This window comes from Vidua macroura, chromosome 6 (genome assembly GCF_024509145.1).
Source record: "Vidua macroura isolate BioBank_ID:100142 chromosome 6, ASM2450914v1, whole genome shotgun sequence".
NCBI lineage: Eukaryota > Metazoa > Chordata > Aves > Passeriformes > Viduidae > Vidua > Vidua macroura.
Window position 1 is genome coordinate 55,457,430 of NC_071576.1, and position 23,003 is coordinate 55,480,432.

Here is a 23,003-nt window from a genome sequence, read left to right on the forward strand (position 1 = left end):
TATCCTGGAACACTGGTTTTCAACGGCTGAAACTGATTCAATGTGATGGGGTGACATTTCATAAGGTTTTTTTTTTCCTTTCTTTCTTTGGTTTTTTCCCCAATAGTCTCTTTTTCGTGACTAGATGTAAATCCTCTTTCTGCTTTTATTCTACTAGCTGTGACTTCTGGGAAACTTTTCTTTGTGATGGACTTTTCCCTTTTTTTTTTTTCTTTTTTCTTCATCAAGGCAGCGATGTATGAAAGAAATGGCATAAGCCTAGGAGCTGGAAAATACCAAGTCTTATTCAAGTTTTACTGCATCCTTGTGGTATAATCTTTGGAGAAATCACTTGTGCCTGCCTTTTGCGCACATGCACTCTCTCTGCAGTGGGGAGAATATTTTGATAGCTGCCTCCATAGAGGTGTTGGTAGTTCTGTTGCATTCTATAGCACATGTGAAAAGAAAAGTGCTATATTCTCTGTTAAGTATTGCTCATCAAATAATTCCTACCTGTGGAAAGGTGAAATTAAGGAACAGCTGCGTGGTGTTTAACTGTTCTGTACAAAACTGAAGGTTGTTTTCACTCAGAGGGTCATTTCTACTTTCACAACTGAACTTTCAGAACTTGCAGTCAGATATTTTTGACTTCGTTGTGAAGCAGTCTGGAACTCCATACAAATAGGTGGGATATCACTTTTCCATGTCCTGTGTGAAGAGCACAAATGAAAAATGTTTTCACTGCGGGAAGTGATAAGCTTGTGAAGACCATACTCCACACCAGGCATCCTGAAACGGGGCTGATGTCTGGAAGCAGCAGTTTGAGTCAAGGCCTAGAACATTCCTAAACTGCAGTCCGGTGAGAAGTTGCTGTTCTGTGTCTTTTTTAGGAAGCTATTACTGAGATAATAGTCCCAACTGTTTTTTAACTGGAAAAAAAATAAAAATACAAACCTTTTAATGTTAAACTGATGTAGGAAAACAGTGGATTCTTTTAATTATTTTATTTTTCTTTGTGCATCAGCTTTTAAATGGTTGATAGAACACAGGCTGCTCAGCTTTCTCCTTTGCACACCAAATGCTCCTTGAGGAACTAATTGTAGTTTGTCTGTAAACGTACACCATGCTCAATCAGAGACCTCTGAACGGATCAAAACATTCCACCTTGAGTTTGGGGGGTTGGTTTGGGGTTTTTTCCTACTTGAATTTATTAATAAAACACTGGGCCTCTTCACTGAGAGACAAGTTTGTAAACCTGTATGCCAATGGGCTTCAGAGCAGCTGCCCTGCTCAGGTTTCCTGGTGGAGGGAGAGGTGGAACAAGTCCCTGAGGTGTGAGCTGGGAACCTGCACAGACCCCTTTGATCTCCACCCACGGAGTAACATCAGCTGGGGTCACCCTGTGCACTCGGAGCCCTTGCTGCTCCTCTGACCTGTTAGGGGAGCTCTCCGTTTTTGCTCCATGGCTTGGCTCTAGGTCTGAGCTCCCTCCACATCCCAAGCACTCCTAGGTACATTTCTTTTGGAAAAGGTCCTGTTTAGAGCAAAGACTGTTACCAGAAGTTTATGTTGAAGCATAAGCTGTGGCAGTTTGGAGCTGGCTCTGGTGCTGAGCCCTTTCTGGATGCAGAGATGAGCTGTTTATTCCATGGGCAGCTGGGGTGTGATCCTGTGGCTGGAAGGAGAGCATGGAACAGGGCTGGGTCTGAGCCTGTTCAAAACCAAACTTCTGCCTTCAGCCTCTTGCTTCCTCCTGGCTGTAATTCAAGGGTTTCTGAGCAAGTGATTCATAAATCCATGAAGTATTTCAGATATTTGTACTTATTGTTACTATGTCTGGGAAACATGGATCCTTCCTAGACATCCTCCTTTTGAAAGCTGACCCAGAAATCATGAGCTGTTGTCTTGTACCTGAGGCCAGCCTGCTCCTGAATTTTACTCCTGTGGTTTGGCTGTGTACAGGCTGTTTTCTAAGAACAGTTCATCAGTGCAGCTTGGGGATTTTGCTGTGGAGAGGGCTCTAAACGTCACTTAACCCCTGTTTTCTTCCCCAAATCCTGTCTTTTGTATGCAGCCATCTCTGAATCATCAGGCAGACTAGCTGGAAGAGGATTGTTGGCCTTTGTTACTTAACCAGGCAATGTATCCTGCTGGGATTTAACTCTCAGAGAACCTCGTGTCCTTCAAAATGTGTCTTCTCAAAATGTCCCACCAACCTTACATTTTTAGGAAGATTGGTTGTGTTCCAGGTCCTTGGAGAAAGAGCTTCCCTTTCTCCCAAATGGCATTTGAGTAGAGAAAAGTTACTGAAGAGGCTCTAACTGCAGATAAATACTGCAAGGATGATAAATTATACTGGAAAAGTTCTTAAAATTCATATAATTAAGAACAAATAGGGCAAAATCTTCGAGGTCCAGCAGAGCAAGATACAGAACCAGTTCTTCTTGGGTAAAGTTTATTGCAAAGTGCTGACATGGATGCTTGAGCTGGAGCTGGGTTTTGTCACTGTGTGAAGGAGGCTGGTTTAGTTTCTAAAATCTGGGCACCTGTTTCTCCATTTTTCCATCTGCACTGAGCATGGATGAGACTAAAACGTTTCCCTTCACTTGAGCTGGCACCAGTGAACTTGCAGGGATGTGGTGGACCAGATCTTCTGGAGAGCAAGTAGGAAATGAGCCCAAACAACAAAACTCTCCTGTTGAACTTGGGGGATAATTTCCTTATTTAAATCTGGCCTTAAATATATTTATGTTTATTGCCTGGAGCTTTGCAGGAAGCTCCAGCATTGCAACGCTGTGCAGCTCCCTTCTAATGGTGTTTTTCCTGGAGTGACACAATTTGTCAAAATGCATCTGAGCCCTCCATTGGTCTTGGCTGTCTGGAGTCAGTGGCACAACTTCAGGGAAGGAACTTTGGGAGCGTTGCCTTCTCTTTGTCAGCACACCTCACAGTCATGGAGAGGGCAAATTGCTGAAACTGCAACGTTTTCCTGTTGGCCAATACGTTTTTGCAGAGGGAGGGAGGTGGGGAAGGTCCTTCAGATGTGTATTTTTGGTGATGTGGCAGAGTGTGATGAGAAACTTCCTTTTCTAGACTGTTCATCTAAGGGCAGAGGTGATATTCTGTGAACCACTTTCAGAGGCTTTTTGAATAGAATGATATTAAAATTAAAATAAAATTAAAATTCGTGGATCTCTGGATCCGGCCTTAACGGAGGGAAGGAAATTTTGGGAAGTTTTCCAAAATCTGCTTCCTAAAAGCCACTTAGAGCAGCACGTAGGAGAACTACATTAGGAAAACCAGAGCCTAACTTGGCATTTGGTTCTGAATTTAACTTTTTTGCTCTTGCTGCAGTTTTATTAAAAGAAGATTCTCTTCCCCTCTCTTTTTAATACTCATAGAAGAGTCAGAAGGGTGTAACTGGCTCGGTTCCAACTCTGCTGGCCCATTTCTACCCAAAGGAGGATCAAGAGGACACCTGGAATTTTGGTCTCAAGCTAAATTTTAGGAAATATCCTTTAGACTTTTATGAAATGAAAATGTATTTCCTCTTTTAAAGCTCTTGGGTTTTAGAGTGAATTTTAGCAATGCTTCTAGCACATAAAATAAGTGTTGAGAATTTTTCATTTCTTGTCAGGTTTAAATTTTCTGATGGCCTTAAACATACCTGTATATATGTCTTTGCAGTTCTTCAACTCAGCGTTGGAAACAAATTGGTCCATGGCTTATGTAAACTCTTGAAAAATAAATCTATTTAAATGTTTTATGTCCTTCCCTTTTAAGCAAATACTTCGTACCTAAAGGGATTGTCTTGCTACACTTCTGTTGCATTGGTGGTTTTGTCTCAGTGATTGGGTTTAACTGGATTCACCTAAAAAAAAATTGTTCTACAGCCTTTATGATTATTAATTCAGTATTTTTATCATATTTTATTATATTTTAAAACAATCCCGAATACATCCAGTGGTATTAAACACATTTTTCCTACGCTGTCACCTGGTCTTAAATACTCCATTGTTTGAATGTTCAAGTTTAAAAAAAAATGGCAGTATTAAAAGCTAAGAATAAATATATCTATGCAAATAGCTCGGCTCAACTTTGGTATTGAAAGGTTAGGAACAGCTTTACTGTCAGCTTGAGAATAAAATTCCGTGTTTCTGAAACCTCACTGGAATTCCAGCTCAGGTTGATAAATCCTTTTCTTGTTGCTGCTCCGCGGTTGTGTAGCTTGGGATTTTGTAGGGAAAACTTTCAAACAGCTCTGGTGGATTTATTTCGAAGTAGAGTTAAATGTTAGCAGCTCCCTCCTCTTCCTGAGGAGCAGAATTCCTAATATTCCCTGGGGGTCGCTGAGTGTCCTGTACCGATGAATCCTAAAGATTTGTTCTTTCCTGGATGTGTTCTTTTTGCTCTTTGCACTCTTCTTTCCTTGGGAAAACTGCCTCCAAATGCCCTCTTATATATATATATATATATATTTGGTATTGTCATCTCTCCCCCAGGTGCTAAGGCCACCCAGACTCAGAGTTGGCAGGTGTGGAAATGGAATTATCTGTATAAAATCAAAAAATTAAAATTTATAAAACCTGCTCTTTGTGCCCACACGCCTGGAGGGGTCACAGGCAGGATTTGTTTAGAATAAATCGTTTTAAAAAAAATAAAATTGGTGTTACTATAGGAAAGAAAAGAGGGAAGGGAAAAGGGAAAAGGGAAAAGGGAAAAGGGAAAAGGGAAAAGGGAAAAGGGAAAAGGGAAAAGGGAAAAGGGAAAAGGGAAAAGGGAAAAGGGAAAAGGGAAAAGGAAAGGAAAGGAAAGGAAAGGAAAGGAAAGGAAAGGAAAGGAAAGGAAAGGAAAGGAAAGGAAAGGAAAGGAAAGGAAAGGAAAGGAAAGGAAAGGAAAGGGGGAAAGGGAAAAAGGGAAAGGAAAGCTGTGGGCGGTAGGGGTAGTAGGGGCTGCTCTGTGTCTCGCAGGGATTTTGGGAGGCGGCTGGGCACAGGAGCCCATTCCCACGTGGACAGCTCCTTTCAGTTGCTCTGCTTGAGCGCTCGCTGGACAGAGCAGTGTGTGTTTTCACGTGTGTTTGTACAGAAATGGCTTCTTAGATCTACGGACGCGTGGCGCAGGCGGCCGGCGAGGGCAGCCCCGGGGTCCTCCCACGCTGCGCGGCGCCCGCGCCCGGGCTCACGTGGCCCCCACGTGGTGCAGCGGGAGCGGCGCCGGGGAGCGGCGCCGGGAGCCGCAGCCATGCAGCGCCGCAAGGTGGACAACCGCATCCGCGTCCTCATCGAGAACGGCGTGGCGGAGCGGCAGCGGAGCCTGTTCGTGGTGGTGGGCGACCGCGGCAAGGACCAGGTACCGCCGTGGCGAAGGGGCGCGGGGGCTGCGGGTGCCGAGACCCGCCCGGGCCTGCCGCACTTCCTCAGTCCCTGCTGCGCTCTGCCTCCAGCAGGAATTAAACCCTGCCAGCCGCAGGCAGAGCAGTGAGGCCTGAGGGGGAGGGAACTCGCAGGGACAGAGAGGTTGGAAATGGTGTGTGAGACCTCCCTGAGCTCATGAGCATCAAGTGAAACTCAGGACAGGCTGCGGTTGGTAGGTTTGGTTTGGTTTGTTTGTTTTTTTAACTGAGTCAAAGGATATTAAACTTTCTGGCCAGCTGGAGGTTTTTTCCCCTCGGTTCTGCCCTTGATGGTGATGGTGATCACCACCCGGTGATGGTTTCTCTCTCAGAGTGGGCTTTGAGCTGTCTCGCAGATGAACCTGCTCGGTGAAGTTGTGTGGAGGAAATCAAGTGCTAAACGCGTTTTTCTTCAGGGACTCTGGCCTTGTGTTTTTCGAGTGGGGAGGGGAAGAACAGCACGGCAAACCCACGATGGTTTAGGATAAGTCCATTCACAGAACCACAGAATTGTTCAGAGTGGAAAAGCCCTCCCAGATCACTGAGTCCAGCAAGGCCAAAGCAGCCACTAACCCACGTCCCCCAGTGCCACATCTCCATGGCTTTTAAATCACTGCAGGGATGGGGACTTGCCAGCCCACTCAGGGAAGAAATTTTGCCTGATATCCAACCTAAACCTCCCCTGGCACAGCCTGAGGCCATTTCCTCTCCTCTTGTTCCTGGGAGCAGAGCCTGACCTGGCTGCCCTTTGTCATCAGGGATTTGTGGAGAGCCAGAAGGTCCCCCCTGAGCCCCCTTTTCTCCAGGCTGAGCCCCTTTCCCAGCTCCTTCAACCACTCCTGGTGCTGGATCCAGCCCTTCCCCAGCTCCATTCCCTTCCCTGGACACACCCCAGCCCCTCAGTGTCTTTGTTGCAGTGAGGGGCTCAAAGCTGAGCCCAGGATTTTGCCCTCCCCTGTGCTGAGCAGAGGGGAACAATCCCTGCCCTGCTCCTGCTGCTGTTCTGTTCTAGCTGCTGTGTAACTGATAATTCATTTATTTCCAGTCTGTGGGAAAATAAAATAAACTAATTATTAAAAAAAAAACAAACAAAAAAAAAACTTGCAAAAGAATGAGTTATTCAGGTGACAGTAGAGGAGTGTTAGCATTATTTACTGATGGGTTCTGGCACCTCCCAGGTCTGGTTGTGTTCACTGAAACCCTCTGTGGAAAATCCATACGAATGGATTGTCTGTAAGAGACAAAAGTGTGTTTAGCCTGGAATGATCAGTGTTGGTTCTGCCAGAGAAGGGAGTTGAGGAAACTGGAGGTAAAACCCAGTGTCCTGCAGCCCTGGGGAAGGCACAGACACAGCTCGGCTTCGTGCCTGTGTTCTGCACGGTGGAAATACAGGTGTAAAATTAACTTCAGAAAAAACACTCTGCTTTGTGGCGCTCCCTGAGAGCTGTTTGTGAGTGTTGTGTGCCCTGGCAGGTCGTCATCCTTCACCACATGCTGTCCAAGGCCACGGTGAAGGCCAGGCCCTCTGTGCTCTGGTGCTACAAGAAGGAGCTGGGCTTCAGCAGGTGAGAGAGCCCCGGGTGTCCTGCTGCTCCCCGGGGAGGCGGCGCTGGAGGCTGAGGGCTTGGGTGGGAGGAGAAGCCAGGGCTGGTCCTGGAGCAGCTGGGAGAAATCTGTTCTTCCAGGACTGAAATTTGGCTTAACATAACAGAGTTGACACCAGCAGAAAGTACCTCTGGTTTTTCCCCTTTAGCTCTAACGCTGACTCTGCTGCCCTGGGCCAAGCTCCCCCTCACCCTTTTAACTTCAGACCTCGGGTTCCTCAGCTGTTTAACCTCAGTCATATTAAGGACTGAGCTCTGACTTCCAGAGCACACTTTCCTCAAACCCTTTCCCAAGAAAACTCCTGTATGGTTTTTCCCCCCCCAGCCACAGGAAGAAGAGGATGAGGCAGCTGCAGAAGAAGATTAAGAGTGGAACTCTGAACATCAAGGACGATGATCCCTTCGAGCTGTTCATAGCAGCCACAAACATCCGCTACTGCTACTACAACGAAACTCACAAGATCCTTGGGAACACCTTTGGAATGTGTGTCCTTCAGGTCAGGAATTCCTTGGCTCCCCAAAGAGCTTCACAATAATCAGTTGAAATGTTGCAGGAGTGGGATTTGCTGCTTCTGTCACTTCAGTTTTGGTGGCCTTGCTTATCCCTCACGAGTTGTGTGAGGGTGAGGTGGCCTCACACAGGAGGTGGAATAGGGCATTGCTTAGTGCAAATTTAAGTGTGAATTAAACTTCGAGGAATAAAGTTTTTAGGCTTTCTGTGCCTTTCAGTAGGAGCCAGCTGCACTGCTGGACTCTGGGCAACTCTGAAGTTCTTTTTACTGCCCAGGATTTTGAAGCCTTGACTCCAAACCTGTTGGCCAGAACTGTGGAGACAGTGGAAGGTGGTGGAATTGTGGTGATTCTGCTGAGAACTATGAACTCCCTGAAGCAGCTCTATACAATGACCATGGTATGTGCAGCACTAAGTGTCTCTTCTCTACCAGCAGCTGCATTGAGGTGATGCTGGGTGGGTATTTATTGATTCTATTATGGGCTGTTATCTTCCTTCCATCATCTTTCCTGCTCCTTCATTCAGGAATGGGAGGCGATGGGATGGGATTTGTTACGCTCAGGCGTTTCTGAAATGCTGCAGATGTGGGTGTTTCACCACAAAGTCAGGATCCTGTCTGGGATGTGCTGTGGATGAAAATGGAGACACAAGAGTGGGAAAGAAGGGGTCATAATCCTGCAAATGTCACTGTCACATTTTCTTTGTTTTCTTCCCTTTTTCTTTCAGGACGTTCACTCCCGGTACAGGACAGAGGCCCACCAGGATGTGGTGGGGAGGTTCAATGAGAGGTGAGGGACTCGGAGTGCAAAGGATCTGGGCTGTCAGCCCAAAGAAAGCACCAGGAACAGCACTGGGTATTCCTGATGGGAAAACATCCCACAGGTCTGCATTGGAGCAGGCCTTTTATTGGAAGCTGGACTTGCAGCTCAGCTGTGGGGAGCTGTGAATGCTCTGTGTTTAGAAGACAGTTCAGATGAACCACCAGGGAGTGCTGCTGGGTTTTTACTGAGGTTTCTCTGCCTGCCCAGGTTCATTCTGTCCCTGGCCTCGTGCAAGACCTGCCTGGTGATCGATGACCAGCTGAACATCCTGCCCATCTCCAGCCACGCTGCCAACATCACTCCTGTGCCCCCGCAGTCCCAGGTCAGTGAGTGATCCCAGCCCTTTTCCCTGGAACAAATCCCTCTGAGTTGGCCAAGGGGTATTAAAGATTTAAAAACAGGGATTTTTTTTTCATTTCACCCTGATTTATATCAAAGGATGGCATTGCAGAGAGGAAGCAGAATGTTCTGCAGCAATTATGGGGGTGAAGCTTGGGGAGCTGTTTTTTTCTATATTCTGCTTATTTTTTTTAATTTTCTGTCCTGTCTCTTTTTGTGTTTGCCCTTATTTAATTTTCCTGTACTGCTCAGCCCAGTGAGGTGGAGCTTGATCGTGGTTGCATAGAGGGATTTCAAGTTGATGGACAGATGGGACAAAACCAATAAAAATACTTTTTTGGCAGTTGGAGGGTGGGAGAACATTTTGGAAATAAGTATATTGCAGGCTCAGGACACAGCTGGAAGCTGTGGCAGCTGTTTCAATTTCTGAGTTACAGTGTCACATTCCAGGAAGAATTCCCTGAGGATAATCCAGATTTTTGCACTGTTAGAAATGTATCCTTTTATCACTTCCAGTTGTAGACTGCAGTAAAGTGGAACCAGTTGTAAACAGAAATCTTGAAGCATTTAAGCTGTGCTGTGTGGCCTAAGAAATAACCAACACAGGTTCTGTCAGAGATGGTAAAAGCATTCTAATAGGGTACTGATTTTAAATAAAATAAATAAATAAAACAACCTCCTTTTATCATTAGGACAACACTGACAGCAGCACAAATGCTTATTTGTTGGCTGGAGAGGCTGATGCCTTTGGAATTTTAAGTGACAACCAGGAAAATCAGCCTTCATTCTCATCTAAAACTGGTTTTGTTTGTGTCCAAGTTTATTGTTTAGCTCTGAAGATCTTGATATTATTTTGGTATTGGTGATGCAGTAGTTCTTCCCCCTGCATGGATACTTCATGTGGCAGGTGTAACAAAGATCATGAATGTCCAAAGACTGAAAAATGAATTAAATTATTCAGAACACTTTAATCTGTTTTTCCTATCAGTGCCATTTGTAATTACTGCAAAATCCTTCCCTTTTTTCCTTCCAAGCCTGGGGAAGTCAGGATTGGGAACCGCTTTGTGACCATTCTCCTGAAGATGCCTGGAAATTTAACTGTTAAATACATGTCTGTCCATATAAATTCTCATGGTTTTGGGGAATACATTCTTCTTGTGCTAACTTTTCCTTCCAGATCCTTTTCTCTGACTGACCAAAGGTGTCAGAAGACACCACAAAGGTAGGATTGTGCTGAAGTATCCTTGGCTCATCCTGTTGTGTGTCCGTAGGAGGAGAGCCTGGGGCCCCAGGACTTAGAGCTGAGGGAGCTGAAGGAGAGCCTGCAGGACACACAGCCCGTGGGAGTGCTGGTGGATGGCTGCAAAACCCTGGATCAGGTTGGTGTGATGCCTCAGGTTTTAGCTTTTACATTTTTCAGATTCTGTGCTGCTTTAGTGTGTAGGTCTGAGCTTCATAGTAGGGCATAGTAAGCTCTCTTCACAGGGCAGGGAGACAAAGCAAGGTAGGTAGACCAAGGACAAATGATCCAAATTTCAGACCCAAGATCATAAACAATGGCAGAATGAAGAGAGAAAAACAAGAAGGATGGGACTTCATAACCTGAAGCTATAATTAGACAATTAACTCCAACATGCAAATGGAGCAGAACTTATAAAAGTGAGAGACCCCGTGACCGGTGGCGCATTGTGTGACCATTTTGGGTTCACCTGGAGTGCAGCCCTGGCTGGGCTCTTGTGATGCCCAGGGTGCATCCATTGAGGCCTTCTAATAAATCCCTGCTTTATTCTTTAATTCTGTCTAGCCTCTGTTCTAGGTCAGCCTTCTCAAGTCATCAGGTGTGCTGGCCAGAGCTGAGGTTCTCTGTGTGTGGCAGGTCTTGGGGTGAGAGAAACTCCAACGCTGTTTCCTGGGGGTTTTCTAATCCTCAGGCAAAAGCAGTTCTAAAATTCATTGAAGCCATTTCTGAGAAGACCCTGAGGAGCACTGTGGCATTAACAGCAGCCAGGGGACGAGGGAAATCTGCTGCTTTGGGGCTGGCCATTGCTGGAGCAGTAGCTTTTGGGTGAGTGATCCCCCACTCCAATCCCCCAGGCCTTATCTGCATCCCTGAGTTAAAAAAAAAACCCACCAAGATGACAGGATCTGAATATATTTGTAATTTCCAATCTTAAATCCCTCATTTTTAATCTTGTATCTTTTGATACAAGATTATATCTTTATAAGATTGTATTTTTTGGTCAATTTTTTCTTAAAACTCAAAATAATCACACATAAATCGAGGTAAGTGTCTATAGGAACCTGCTGTGTTTTGGTTATTAGGTGAAGTCAACCCCTCCTATTAAAACCCATCCCATTTAGTACTTACATGGTAAAATTTGTTAGAAAAATGGTTCAGCTCTTGTTTTGTTTTTTTCTCTGCAGTTACTCCAATATCTTTGTCACATCTCCCAGCCCTGACAACCTTCACACTCTCTTTGAGTTTATATTTAAAGGCTTTGATGCACTGCAGTATCAGGTGAGGGGAGCAGACTATTTTACAATATTTTCAAAGCATTCCTGCTTAGGCAGTTTTACACCTCATCTGTGATTTTGGCTACATATATTTGCTACCAGCCTTTTTTACCATGTTCTGCAAGAAAAGGAATCGTGGTAGAGTTGTGTTTCTTTCTCTGTTTTTAAGCAGGGTAAACCAGTTTCTTTGTGAAGCAGATTATAACATCAGTAAATAATTTCCCAGTTCTCAGGCCTTAGAAGCTTTTATAAGAATTTTTGATTAGAATGTGAAATAACAGTGTCTGAGTTTACTTTGATGGTGGTAAATTATTTTTTTTCTTAAATCTTGGCTTTTTATATTGTTTAAAAATGTGATTTTCCAGGAACACCTGGACTATGAGATTGTTCAGTCCTTAAATCCGGAGTTCAACAAGGCAGTGGTCAGAGTGAATGTGTTCAAGGAGCACAGGCAGACCATCCAGGTAATTGGCATTCTTGCCTTTCCAGTTTTCTTCCTGGCTGTAGTTTTTGCCAGTGTTGAAGTTGTTTTGATTTTAAGCATGTTCATTCTGTGTGATGTGGAACTGTCCTGGTGGGTTTTGCTGTAAGGCAGATTTTCAGGGAGTGACTTCCTCAAAATACCTTCTCTCTTTCAACTTGTAGATGACAAAGCTCCCTCGTGGGTTTCTCCCAAAACAAAAGCAAAGGGAGGTGAAAGGAGTGATCCCTTAAGTTTTAGCTTTCATATTTTTCAGATTCTGTGCTGCTTTAGTGTGTAACTCTGAGCTTCATAGTAAGGTCTCTTCACAGGGTAGGCAGACAAAGCAATTCCTTTTCCAGCTTGAGAACCAAGGACAGCTGTTACAGCCTCAGGCCCAAAAAGCATAACAATGGTGAATTGAAGAGAGGAAAACAAAGAGGATGGAACTTCATAAGCTGAAGCTGTAATTGGACAAATAACTCCAATATGCAAATGAACCAGAACTTGTAAAAATGTGAGACCTCATGGCCAGTTGTCCATTTTGTGACCATTTTGGGTTCATCTTGGGTGCGGCCCAGGCTGGGCTCTTGTGCTGCCCAAGGTGCATCCATTGAGGCCTTTTAGTAAATCCCTACTTTATTCTTTTCTGTCTAGCCTCTGTTCTAGGTCAGCCTTCACAAGGCATTAGAAGCAGTGCAGGAAGTGCTTTTAGTGATTATATTTCCTTTATTTTCCTCACCTCTGCAGATGAATTCCTGTGGAGTTGTGCCAAACAAGATGTGGGAGCCAGTCCTTGTTAGGGCAACATAAACCCTCTTCTGCCTTTCTGTTTTTCCACATCTCAGTCACTGGCTTGGTGTTTGAGGGGACCAGGGACAGCAAAGAGCTTTCCAGGGCTCCAGCTTTGTGAATCCTGGTGTTTCCCTGATGGCTGCTGCTGGCAGTGACAGTGTCCCCTCCTTTGCAGTATATCCACCCTGCTGATTCTGTGAAGCTGGGCCAGGCCGAGCTCGTGGTGATCGACGAAGCTGCTGCCATTCCTCTGCCCTTGGTGAAGAACCTGCTGGGCCCTTACCTGGTGTTCATGGCTTCCACCATCAATGGGTAAGGCTGGAGCAGCCATTCCATGCTGGGCTTCCCCAGAGTTCTGGATGGCTGCCTGGGCTTCCCTCAGGCTCTCTGTGTGCTGCTTCCCAGGTACGAGGGCACCGGGCGGTCGCTGTCCCTGAAGCTCATCCAGCAGCTCCGCCAGCAGAGCGCCCAGAGCCAGGTGACCCTGACAGCAGAGAACAAGTCCACAGCCACTGCCAAGCTCACCTCAGGTACAGCACCTCTGGGCTGTGTGTCCCACACAACCTGTGTGTGTCCTGGGGCTGCTGTCAGCCTGATCCCACGGCTGTCCCACCCATCCATGTGCTTTGCAGCTGTGGCAAGGGGCTTGTGTGGGGAAATGACAGAACTCTGCTGGCTTTCCCTCACAAGTTTCAGATGGAAGGCTTGTAAAAGGTGAAAAATCAGCAGCTGAGAGTTTTCTAATCTGGGAGCCCTTCAGAGCACAGGGATCCTGTGGGGTGCCTGTCTGGCTGTGGCTTCCAGCAGAGTGTCCTTTGCAACCCTTGCAGCTCGCACGTTGCACGAGGTGTCCCTGCACGAGTCCATCAGGTACGCGCCTGGGGACCCCGTGGAGAAGTGGCTGAATGATCTCCTGTGCTTGGACTGCCTCAACATCACCAGGATCATCTCTGGCTGCCCTCTGCCAGACACCTGTGACCTGTATCCTCGCTGAAAGGTTCTCAGCCTGGTTGATGGTTGGGATAAGCTCAGCGCACGATCTTTTCCCTAAGACCTCACTCCTGGAGTTAAGCTCTCATGGCACTGGTGGTGTGTGCTGCCAGGACATCACCAATCCCCAGTTTTGCTGCAGAGACAGCCTCAAGGAGGGGTTGCCTGAAGGGAAGCCCTTGTTGGAGTTACGAAAGGTTTATCTTTCAGGTGAAAGGTGTGAAAGCTGCAAACACTGCCCAACATCATTTATTCTTGTAGATTAAGCTGTGGAGTCTTAAGACAAGCCAGTTTGTGGCCCAGATATTGAAAATAAACCAACAGGAAGCTTTTTCCTGGTTCCCAATGAGGTTTTTTCCTTAATCCCTGTGTTTAGATACTATGTAAATAGAGACACACTCTTTTGTTACCACAGAGCATCAGAAGTTTTCCTGCAGAGGCTGATGGCCCTCTATGTGGCTTCACACTACAAGGTAGGGCTTGGGCTTCTTCCATCCAATTTCATTCCCAGTTTTTGTGGGAATTTTCTGGGGACAGCAGTGCTTGTTTCGACAGCCTGAGATTTCTCAACAGCTTCTGCTGCTTCTTGTTGTGTACAGAGCTGTGTTCTCCTTTCTCTGAGATCTCTGCCTTGGTTCTGGCTGTACATACATAGTCTGGAATATTTTTGCCTTGAGAAAATGGGGAGACTGAAGTTCCAAATGAGCCTCTAAGCTTGTCAGGATTTTATCAGTGCTGAACCTCATTTGCAATTTCTCTTTACCATGTTCTGGTGGCCTCAAGTTCATCAAGAGCAGCACCATTATGAGACTGAAAAGAGGAATAATTAATCTCAAGGTTTCAAGGCCAGGGATGATCTGTAAATGTGAGTGGGGAAGTCCAGAAGTGCTGAACTACTGAGTTCTAAAAATCTGAGGCTTAAAAAAAATAGGATTTGGTACTTAGGCAGTAAGGAGCTATATGAAAATAGGAAGTTCAGGTTCATACATATTAGAGCACAAGGTTTCCCTTGAGGAGAACAGATGTCTGGGGGTGTGACAGCCATGAGCTGACCTGGGAGCTCCTCCATCCCTCAGCACTGTACAAGTTCCAAATTTCTTAATAGCTCTAAATTTGGAAAATAGAGGGATTGTTTAGAAATCAGCTGGACTTTGAAGCTCTCCTCATGGAATAACCATTTGGGTAACACTCTCAGGCACATTTGTGGCATTTTTGGGGATTGTCCTGTGCAGGGCCAGGAGCTGGCCTCGATCCTGATGGGTCCCTTCCAACTCAGGGTATTCTGTGTTTCTCTGGACAGTTTTTGATCTTTCTGATGTCTTCACCCTCCAGAACTCCCCCAATGACCTCCAGATGCTCTCTGATGCCCCTGCCCATCATCTCTTCTGCCTTTTGCCACCTGTTCCACCCACCCAGAATTCGTTACCAGAAGTGCTGGCTGTTGTTCAGGTAAGAGAATGACTTGAATGTCAGTTTTGGTCCTGGTCTAGTTGAGCAGGAGGAAGCATTTTGTGTTCATGATTTTGTGTCTTTCCTGGCAGGTGTGCATGGAGGGAGAGATCTCCCGCCAGTCCATCATGAACAGCCTCTCCAGGGGAAAGAAAGCCTCTGGTGATCTTATTCCCTGGACCATTTCAGAGCAGGTGGGTGATTTGGCTGTGCACTGGCACCCAGGGTGTTTTTCATGTATTTCTTTTCTCCAGAGTGCCCAGCTGTGTCCTTTAAATGGACTTTTTGTTCCCTGTGCAGTTCCAGGATCCGGATTTTGGGGGCCTCTCCGGTGGGCGCGTCGTTCGCATCGCGGTTCACCCGGATTACCAGGGGGTAAAGTACCTGGGACCAGCTGTGGTGGGGCCAGGGAAATGGCTCTCCAGGCAGAGCTCAGGAACAGGGCAAACATTGCAGTTCCTCCAGTTTTTAGCATTTTAAGCTCAAGGCACCAAACCAGTGCTCCCTAGGCAGCATGGGAGCATCCTGAGCCACCATACACGATCCAGGGATATTTACTGTCACATTACCAAGTGTTTGGCATTTTCTGATTGCCAGAGTTTAGCCCCAAGAATTACTACACAGCCCTGAACTACCAGGGCTGATGCTGATTTCAGACACCCTGGTTCTGTACTGTCCTTCTCCCTGGAGCTGCCACATGGCCAAAAAAAGCATTTTTGCCGTGACTGATTGTTAATGGGTTTTAAGGGGAGAACGTTGTTGCCCTATATTAAAAATCAGAGAAAAAATCATTTTGCTTACAGTGTGTTGTTGTTTCCTCACAGATGGGCTATGGCAGCAGAGCTCTGACTTTGCTGCAGATGTACTACGAGGGCAAATTCCCATGTTTGGAAGAAGAAGCAGTTCAAAAGCCAAAAGAAATCACAACTGTGAGCAGTGAGGTATGGTAATTTTTTTTATTTTCTGTCATGCTAAGCTGCGTCATTTCCCCTGTAAGTCTCCACTCTGTAGGGAGGAAATAGTCAGATTTGCTTTTCATGCAGAAGAAGAGCTTTAATTTGCAGCTTTCTGTGGGGATTGCTTCAAACCCATTCCCACTTTCTTTTCCAGACTGTTGGTTTATTAGAAGAGGTTGTGACACCCCGGAAAGATTTGCCTCCTTTGCTGCTCAAACTGAGTGAGAGACAAGCTGAGCACCTGGACTATCTCGGGGTGTCTTATGGCCTGACGCCCAGATTGCTCAAGTAGGACATGATTCTATTTCCCAGTTACATCTTGCTCTTCTTAAACTGATAATGAGCTTTACTTGCCCAGTTTTTCCAGGGTGTAGAAGTAAGAACAGCCTGTGATAGGTAGGGAGTGGTTAAATTCTCATCCCTGTGACCTGTAGAAACTTGAGGTGCTGCTGACTTCAGAGTTGGTGTTTTTTTTTTTCCTGACCCATGTAAATGCCTTTCACAGCACCTTGAAAGTTTGTGCATTTTTTGACATCACAGTCATCATTTTTCACTCCCCTGAGCTGGACCCTCAGTCAGGTGGGTGCTGTTCCTGCTTTCTGTCAGTGCTCATTTGCACTGATTGTTGGAGTGTCTTAGAGACTTGTGCTTGCTTCTCACCAGCTGTCCTGGTACAGCAAATAAATGTATTACTGTGTGGTCAACAGCTCAATTGTTTCATGTGTGAACACTGCAGGGAGTTCCCTTGAGGGCAGAAACATTACATTTTCTTGGATGGAAAGGGTTTCACACCACATCTGTCACTGTAAGGGAGATAAAACCTGACAGGTTTGCATCATGTACAGCTGGAGTTGTGCTTTAAGCTGCAATGTGGGGTTTTCACAGGAAATTACAAGTTTGTGTGTACAAACACAATTTATTACTGTGTGCTCTATTCTCAGTGTGTTTCCTCCTTTTCCCAGGTTTTGGAAGCGTGCTGGATTTGTGCCAGTTTATCTGAGGCAGACCCCTGTAAGTACCACACTGTTCCTGAGTGAAAATCCAGCCCTGCTGAAATCCCTGGGCATGCATTCCAGTAGATTCTGTGAGAAGGGATTTGGGGTAGGAAGGTTTGCTGAGGCTGCTTTTAAGGCTTGGTTTATCTTCATTTTTGTTCTTTGGGACTATAGTTAAGGAGTAGAGTTTTAGGGTTGTGAATGTGGGCCTCCAAGTAGTTTGCACATAAAAATATAGAGCTGTTGAGGGCTATTAACTGGTTATTAGTAAAATAGCTGAGATTTACCAAATTCTAGAAGTTCATAGGTTTTCCATTAGGTGGAGGTGGTCAGTAGCAGTTGATGCATTTGTTGTTGTTGATTTAGCTGAGCACAAAGTGCAAAAGGTTCATGGGGTGTTGGGAAATCCATCACAGAATCACAGAACTGTATTTTATTTTTCAGAATGACCTGACGGGGGAGCATTCCTGCATCATGCTGAAGATGCTCAATGAAGAGGACTCTGAGCAGGAACCTTGGCTCACTGCCTTCTGGAAAGGTAACTCTGGTCCTGCTGACTCTGCAAGAACCCTCTGGGCTGTTTATTACTCTAGAGGTCCACTGGGGTAATTTATTTTGTCCTCTTGCCTTGTAGATTTTAGAAGGCGCTTCCTTTCCCTGCTTTCCTACCAGTTCAGCACCTTCTCTCCCTCCTTGGCACTGAATATTCTACAGAACAAAAATATCAAACAGCAGCCCCAAGCACGTGAGTACCCTGACTGGGACGGCTGTAAGAGCATGGCTGGAGCCTGGCACCTCAATTTGCTGTTTTCTCAAGATGTTTAACAGGAGAATCCTTTGGCGAGAACTTGGAACCTGTGTCTCGTGGGGTTTTAGTGTCTGTGTTAGTTGGAGGGTTTTTTCTGCTGCAGCAAGGGAACAAACTTCTTTTACAGCAAAACCAATGTGAATTGTTAAAGGCAAAGTATTAAACACCTGAATAAAGGCTAAACACTGAGATCCTGGGTGCTCTGAAGAACATTGCCAACCTTGCTGTCTTTCTTTGGTCCCCACAGCCATCAGCCGTGCTGAGCTGGAGTCAGCGTTCATCCCGTACGACCTGAAGAGGCTGGAGATGTACTCCCGCAACATGGTGGACTATCACCTCATCATGGACATGGTTCCCACCATTGCCAGGATGTTCTTCCTCAGCCAGATGGGAGACATCTCCCTCTCTGCTGCACAGTCGGTGTGTGTGGGCAGGGTGGAGCGAGGATTTGGGGAGAGCACGGGGAGTGAGGTGGGGGATGTGGGTCTGTATTTGCTCTGTGACTGAAATACCTGTCTCTTCCCCAGGCCCTTTTCCTAGGGATTGGCCTGCAGCATAAATCTCTGGACCAGCTGGAGAAGGAGCTGGAACTGCCCAGCAGTCAATTGATGGGACTCTTCAACAGGATCATCCGCAAAGTGGTGCAGGTGAGAGCAGCAGGACAAGCCTTGGTCATGTGGGACCATAATTCCAACATTAACAGAAAATACGGCGCTAAGAGAGAGCTGGATCAGAGCTGGGCATCCTTAACACATCCCCAGTTACTGACCATAAACTTCTTGGCAAGGTGGGGAAAATCCCAGCTGGAAAATGTGTGGCAATGATTTAAATGCCCATGGCAGGGGGTTTGGAGCTGGATACTTAAGGTCCCTTCCAACCCAAACCACTTCATGATTCTGTGTGGTGATTTCCCAGATAAGAGTGCTTGTCTTACAGTTTTCCATCTTGAAGTGCCCTGACCAGAATGCTGAGCAGACAATCCTTGTTACCTGAGCCATTGTTCAGAGCATTGGTGGCATCTCAGCTTTCCTTGGGAAAAAATGAAATTATTTTCCATTGTTATCTAGACGTAGACTTGAAATCCAGTGAAATAATTGGAAACTTTTGGAACTGGTTCCTGGTTTTCTTTCTCTCTAAGGTTTAGGATAGCAAAGCTCCTGAAGTCTGGATTTAGGAGTTCATTGTAGAGGTGATAAGTGGTGTTCTAAAAACCAAGTCTGACATGTGCTGGCTTGTTTCATTTTCAGCTGTTCAACACAGTCCAGGAAAAAGCTGTAGAGGAGCAGATGGCAGCAACAAAGGATGTTGTGATGGAGCCAACACTGAAATCTTTAAATGAAGATTTGGTAATTACAAACTTTATTCCTGGTTCATATGTAAGCACTTCAGGGAGTTCCATTGAGGGCAGAAACATTACATTTTCTTGGATGGAAAGGGTTCCACACCATGTCTGGCACTGTAAAACCTGACAGGTTTGCATTATGTGCAGCTGGAGTTGTGCTTTAAGCTGCAATATGGGGTTTTCACAGAAAATTACAAGTTTGTGTGTACAAATAACGTAAAATTGTAATTAGATAAATGAGAGAAGCTATTCAGGACCAGCTGATACTTGTTTTAGGGGATGTATTTGTGGGAAAAGGCATTTTCCTCTCATTACAAAGTCATTGTTGCCATCAGGACCTAATTCATCTTGTGCTGTCCTGTTGCAGGAGGAGGCTGCAAAGGAATTCCAAGAAAAGCACAAGCAGGAGGTGATGAAGTTGAAGGAGATGGACCTTACACAGTAAGAATTCATCTGCCTGGGTCTCAAGTCCAGTTTTTCCCTGGATGGAATGCTGGGTCTTGCTGGGTTTTGTGCACTGTAGGTGCAGTAAACCATCAGTAAATGAGAACCATTGTGTATTGTCAGCAGTGGGTAAAACATAAAAAAGCCCAAATCAACACAAAAAGAGCAACTAACCAGAGCTTTTATTTAAGTGTCAGCAGATTTCTGTCTTTCTGGACCAACGGGAGTTACAGATTCTCTCTCTTTGCTCTCCCCTCCCACTTTTTGTCTTATAAACACTGTTCACTGTGCTGATGTCCCAGGAAAGTTGTCTTGCTTGGCTCTAAATTGGCCTCTGTTACAGCTGGCAAAAAGAATATAAGCTTCTTTGAATCTTTAGTTGTCATGTTTGACAAAGGACAAGAATGGATGTGATTTGAAGTGACTTGCAAGTCAGTCACATAAGGAAAATAATACAAGCAGAATGTTTTAAAATTAATTCTATTTTGTAGCACTGATAGTGCTACATACCTTTTTATCATTTTGGACTGTGTTTCCTTTTTTTTTTTTTTTTTTCCCTCAGCCAGAAATAGATTTTTGTTCTCCTCAATGAGGAGAGAGACACAAAAATCTATTTTGAATACTTTTCAATGCAGGTTGTAGAAAACTTGTGAGGCTTTGTCCAACACTGTGAGGCTTTGTGGACAAAGCCTTATCTCTTCCAAATCACCAAGAACTTGAGATGGAGAGCAGTCACTCCATTTTGCTACACAATTACTTTGCCTCTTTAAATCTGGGTGTAATTTCCAGGGTGCTTGAACACCCAGGACATGAGCTTATTTGAGCAGCAATTATTGTCTTAATTTCTCTTTTCAAAAGCAAACTGCAGCTCTTCACTTTCTCCCAGACTGATTTAGGAAAACTGTCCCATGCTAGCTTTGCTTGGTGTGTGTTTCCCAAATCCAATTTGGTTGGGTGCTGGCACAGTGGCTTTGTTTGCAGAGTAGTGTGTGCCTGACAGTAGAAACACCTTATGTTTTTTCCCTCTGTGTTAGCAATTTGACTTGACTTTTCCTTTGCCTTTCCCACTTAGGTACATTATCCAGGGGGATGATGAGGAGTGGAACGAGGTGCTGAGCAAGGCAGGAAAGAACGCCTCCATTGTCAGCTTGAAAAGGTAAAGGAAGTTGAAATATTCCAGAGGTCTCTCCTCTTCCTGCTGGCTTTGTTGAAATGTTTCCCAAAAGAGTGAAGCCTAAGGGTTAAATGCAGGTTAAGTGAACTCAGTGTCCTGGCTAAATCCTCAGTATTCCTGGGGGAATTGAGGTGTGAGCAGCTGCAAGCTCCACTACCCAGTGTTTCTGTGTTGCTCTAAGGATAGTCCTCTCTTCATTAACTTGTTTAATTCTGACTTTATTGCTGATGATCTGACCCTGATCCCACACAGAACCTGGGACTATTCCTCCCTTGGGTCAGTCATTCCACCTGACTGCCCAATTTGCTTTGGGATCTAACACTGAGTGGGAGCCCCTGGAGGTGCCAGTGGAGAAAATGCAAATTCAGGGAAGAGGAATTCTTTGAAATGTGAGCTTGAGCCTGGAAAATGTCTGTGTTTCTGCAATTCCTTAATTCTCATCCATCTTCTTTCTTCTGCCTTGCCCAGCATGTAATCTTCCCATAATTTTCCCTGGGGATTTATAGCTGAGACTTCCCTGTTCACTTATTCTCCCTTCCTGGAGTGCCTGACAGCTCAAGTAATTATGTGATCTCTATTCCACCCTTTCATGTTTTTTTCCATGAATGCTGGAAGCTATAAGTTTCCAAAAGCCTTCCAGGAAGGAGGGAGTTTTAGCAGGTGCTTATAAAGATCAGAGCTTGGAATTCTCTTGTGTTTGCTTGAGTCAGAATCCAATGCAGGGACAAAATCAAATGCTTAAAATGATCAGTAGTAGTTTCTTTTCTACGTACTCTAAAATCCAGATGTCCCATTTAGGACAGATAAAGTTTTGAAAAGCAAAGACAAGAGCTAAAAGTCAAGATCTTCTGGGTTAGAGAATCTCAGGACACTATAAAATTTAAGTCAGGCTATTGTTTCTGCTTTTTCTAGCACAAAGTTTAAATTTTCTCTCTCCTATTTTACAACAAAAAATTCTCTGCTGGATGGCAAGCCAGTGTATTTTTAACAGATGTTTTGTTCCTGTTTTTCAGTGAGAAGAAAAGAAAACTAGAAACAGCACGAGGACCCAAGCAACAGAAGAAATTTAAGAAGACTAAAGATCTAAAGCAGAAGAGGAAGAAATGACTTAAAAGCCAATCAATTGACTTGAATGAACAAGTGCTGGGTCTGTACTTAAGAAGTCCATTCTCCTCTAAAGCAAGAGACTATTTTGGAGGGAAGAAAAATCCTTAGAGGCATTTTTCAAGTGTTTATATTGTGGGAAGAGCAGTGTTCAAGTGTTTGTGAGAAGATTTTTATAGGAAGGGTGACTGCAGAGTGTGAGTGAGGAACTGGAATGCACTGGGATGTGATGAAGGTGCTTGAGCAGCTCCAACATGCCCATTCCAGGAGGGCAGATCTGTAAACTTCCTGCATCTTAATGGTTCTATGATTTATTAAACAAGAGTTTGGACAACAAAGGACAGAAATGTGACTCTACCTTAGCACTGCAGCACACCTTGATCTCTGTAGCTGCTGGTTCTGGTGGTCCTTTGGAGCTTGAGGGGGCTTTTATCTACTTTGGGGCTGGCTGATCACTGCACACTCACTCTGCCTCCCTGCTGGCCTAGAGCTGCCCCTTGGCTGTGGTGGGAAGTTTTGTGTTCAGGTTGCCAGAAATCAGCACTATTGTACCAAAACCTGTCTGTGTGATCTCCTCTTTGACCTCAGGGGCCAGTTGAGCAGCCAAGCACTGAATTCCCAGCAGCTTGGCAATAACTGAGCCAGTCTGGAGCTGGGACTTGCTGTGACTCCGGGTCTGCTGCCTCTCAGACTCCAGAGGCAAACCTTTGCCATGGAGTGTCCCAATCCCAATCCTGAGTGCCCTGGTGCATTGTCTTGATATCCTTGTGGCTTTTTGCTGTGGGGGTTTGGAATAGAGTCATCCCTGTAGCTGAGGCACAGCTGTGTTGTATTTACCTGCAGATCCCACAGCTCCTTTTCCTGGCAAATCCTAAAGTAAAGACAGCTTTTCTTCTCTAGGAGGCTGATTTTAATTAAACACAGGTCTTGCACCACACAGTCTGTGCCTGCCTGTGGTTTGGAAGCCTCTGTGGTGTGCCACCACAGTTGGTGGCAGTGGCACATCCCTGAGGCAGGGACATCTGCAGCTGCAGCCCTCAGAGAGGGGCTGGGATCACTCAGCAGCACTGCCAGGGCTGTGGTGGCCACTGGGTGCCCTGAACTGGCTTTAAAGGTCTTGGAAAAGGAGCAGACATGGAAGGCAAGGAGTGTGAGGCTCTGGAGAGCTGTGCCCAGGAAGTGTGCAGAAGAAAAGGTGAGTGTGAATTCTCCCTGGTTTTGCTGTTACTGTTCAAAATAGTGGTATGCACCCTGAGGTGGTCTGTCCTCTTGTTTATTCCTTGGAGCCTGTTGGAGTGCTGGCTGGATTTGGGAGGAGCCAAG

General features: G+C 45.5%; 1 protein-coding gene across 1 annotated transcript; it reads left to right on the plus strand.

The window, feature by feature from the left end:
• The first annotated feature begins 5,176 nt into the window (after window positions 1–5,176).
• Window positions 5,177–22,018, plus strand: NAT10 (N-acetyltransferase 10). The gene is made up of 28 exons (XM_053981693.1): window positions 5,177–5,331; window positions 6,848–6,939; window positions 7,304–7,475; window positions 7,766–7,888; window positions 8,216–8,277; window positions 8,518–8,632; window positions 9,921–10,028; window positions 10,581–10,714; window positions 11,074–11,167; window positions 11,529–11,627; window positions 12,594–12,730; window positions 12,824–12,948; window positions 13,249–13,399; window positions 13,785–13,881; window positions 14,741–14,857; window positions 14,950–15,051; window positions 15,158–15,232; window positions 15,682–15,798; window positions 15,968–16,101; window positions 16,776–16,824; window positions 17,253–17,346; window positions 17,443–17,553; window positions 17,864–18,036; window positions 18,144–18,263; window positions 18,864–18,962; window positions 19,326–19,399; window positions 20,475–20,558; window positions 21,590–22,018. Exons 1-28 carry the CDS (start codon window positions 5,224–5,226, stop codon window positions 21,681–21,683), a joined length of 3,060 nt encoding a protein of 1,019 aa, XP_053837668.1. The 5' UTR covers window positions 5,177–5,223; the 3' UTR covers window positions 21,684–22,018.
• The last annotated feature ends 985 nt before the right edge of the window (window positions 22,019–23,003 follow it).

Coding starts and splice junctions, on each gene's coding strand:
- NAT10 (XM_053981693.1), top strand. CDS start 5,224: ATGCAGCGCCGCAAGGTGGACAACCGCATCCGCGTCCTCATCGAGAAC. Junction 8,278..8,517: donor GTGGGGAGGTTCAATGAGAG/GTGAGGGACTCG, acceptor CTGCCTGCCCAG/GTTCATTCTGTCCCTGGCCT. Junction 17,347..17,442: donor GCTCACTGCCTTCTGGAAAG/GTAACTCTGGTC, acceptor CTTGCCTTGTAG/ATTTTAGAAGGCGCTTCCTT.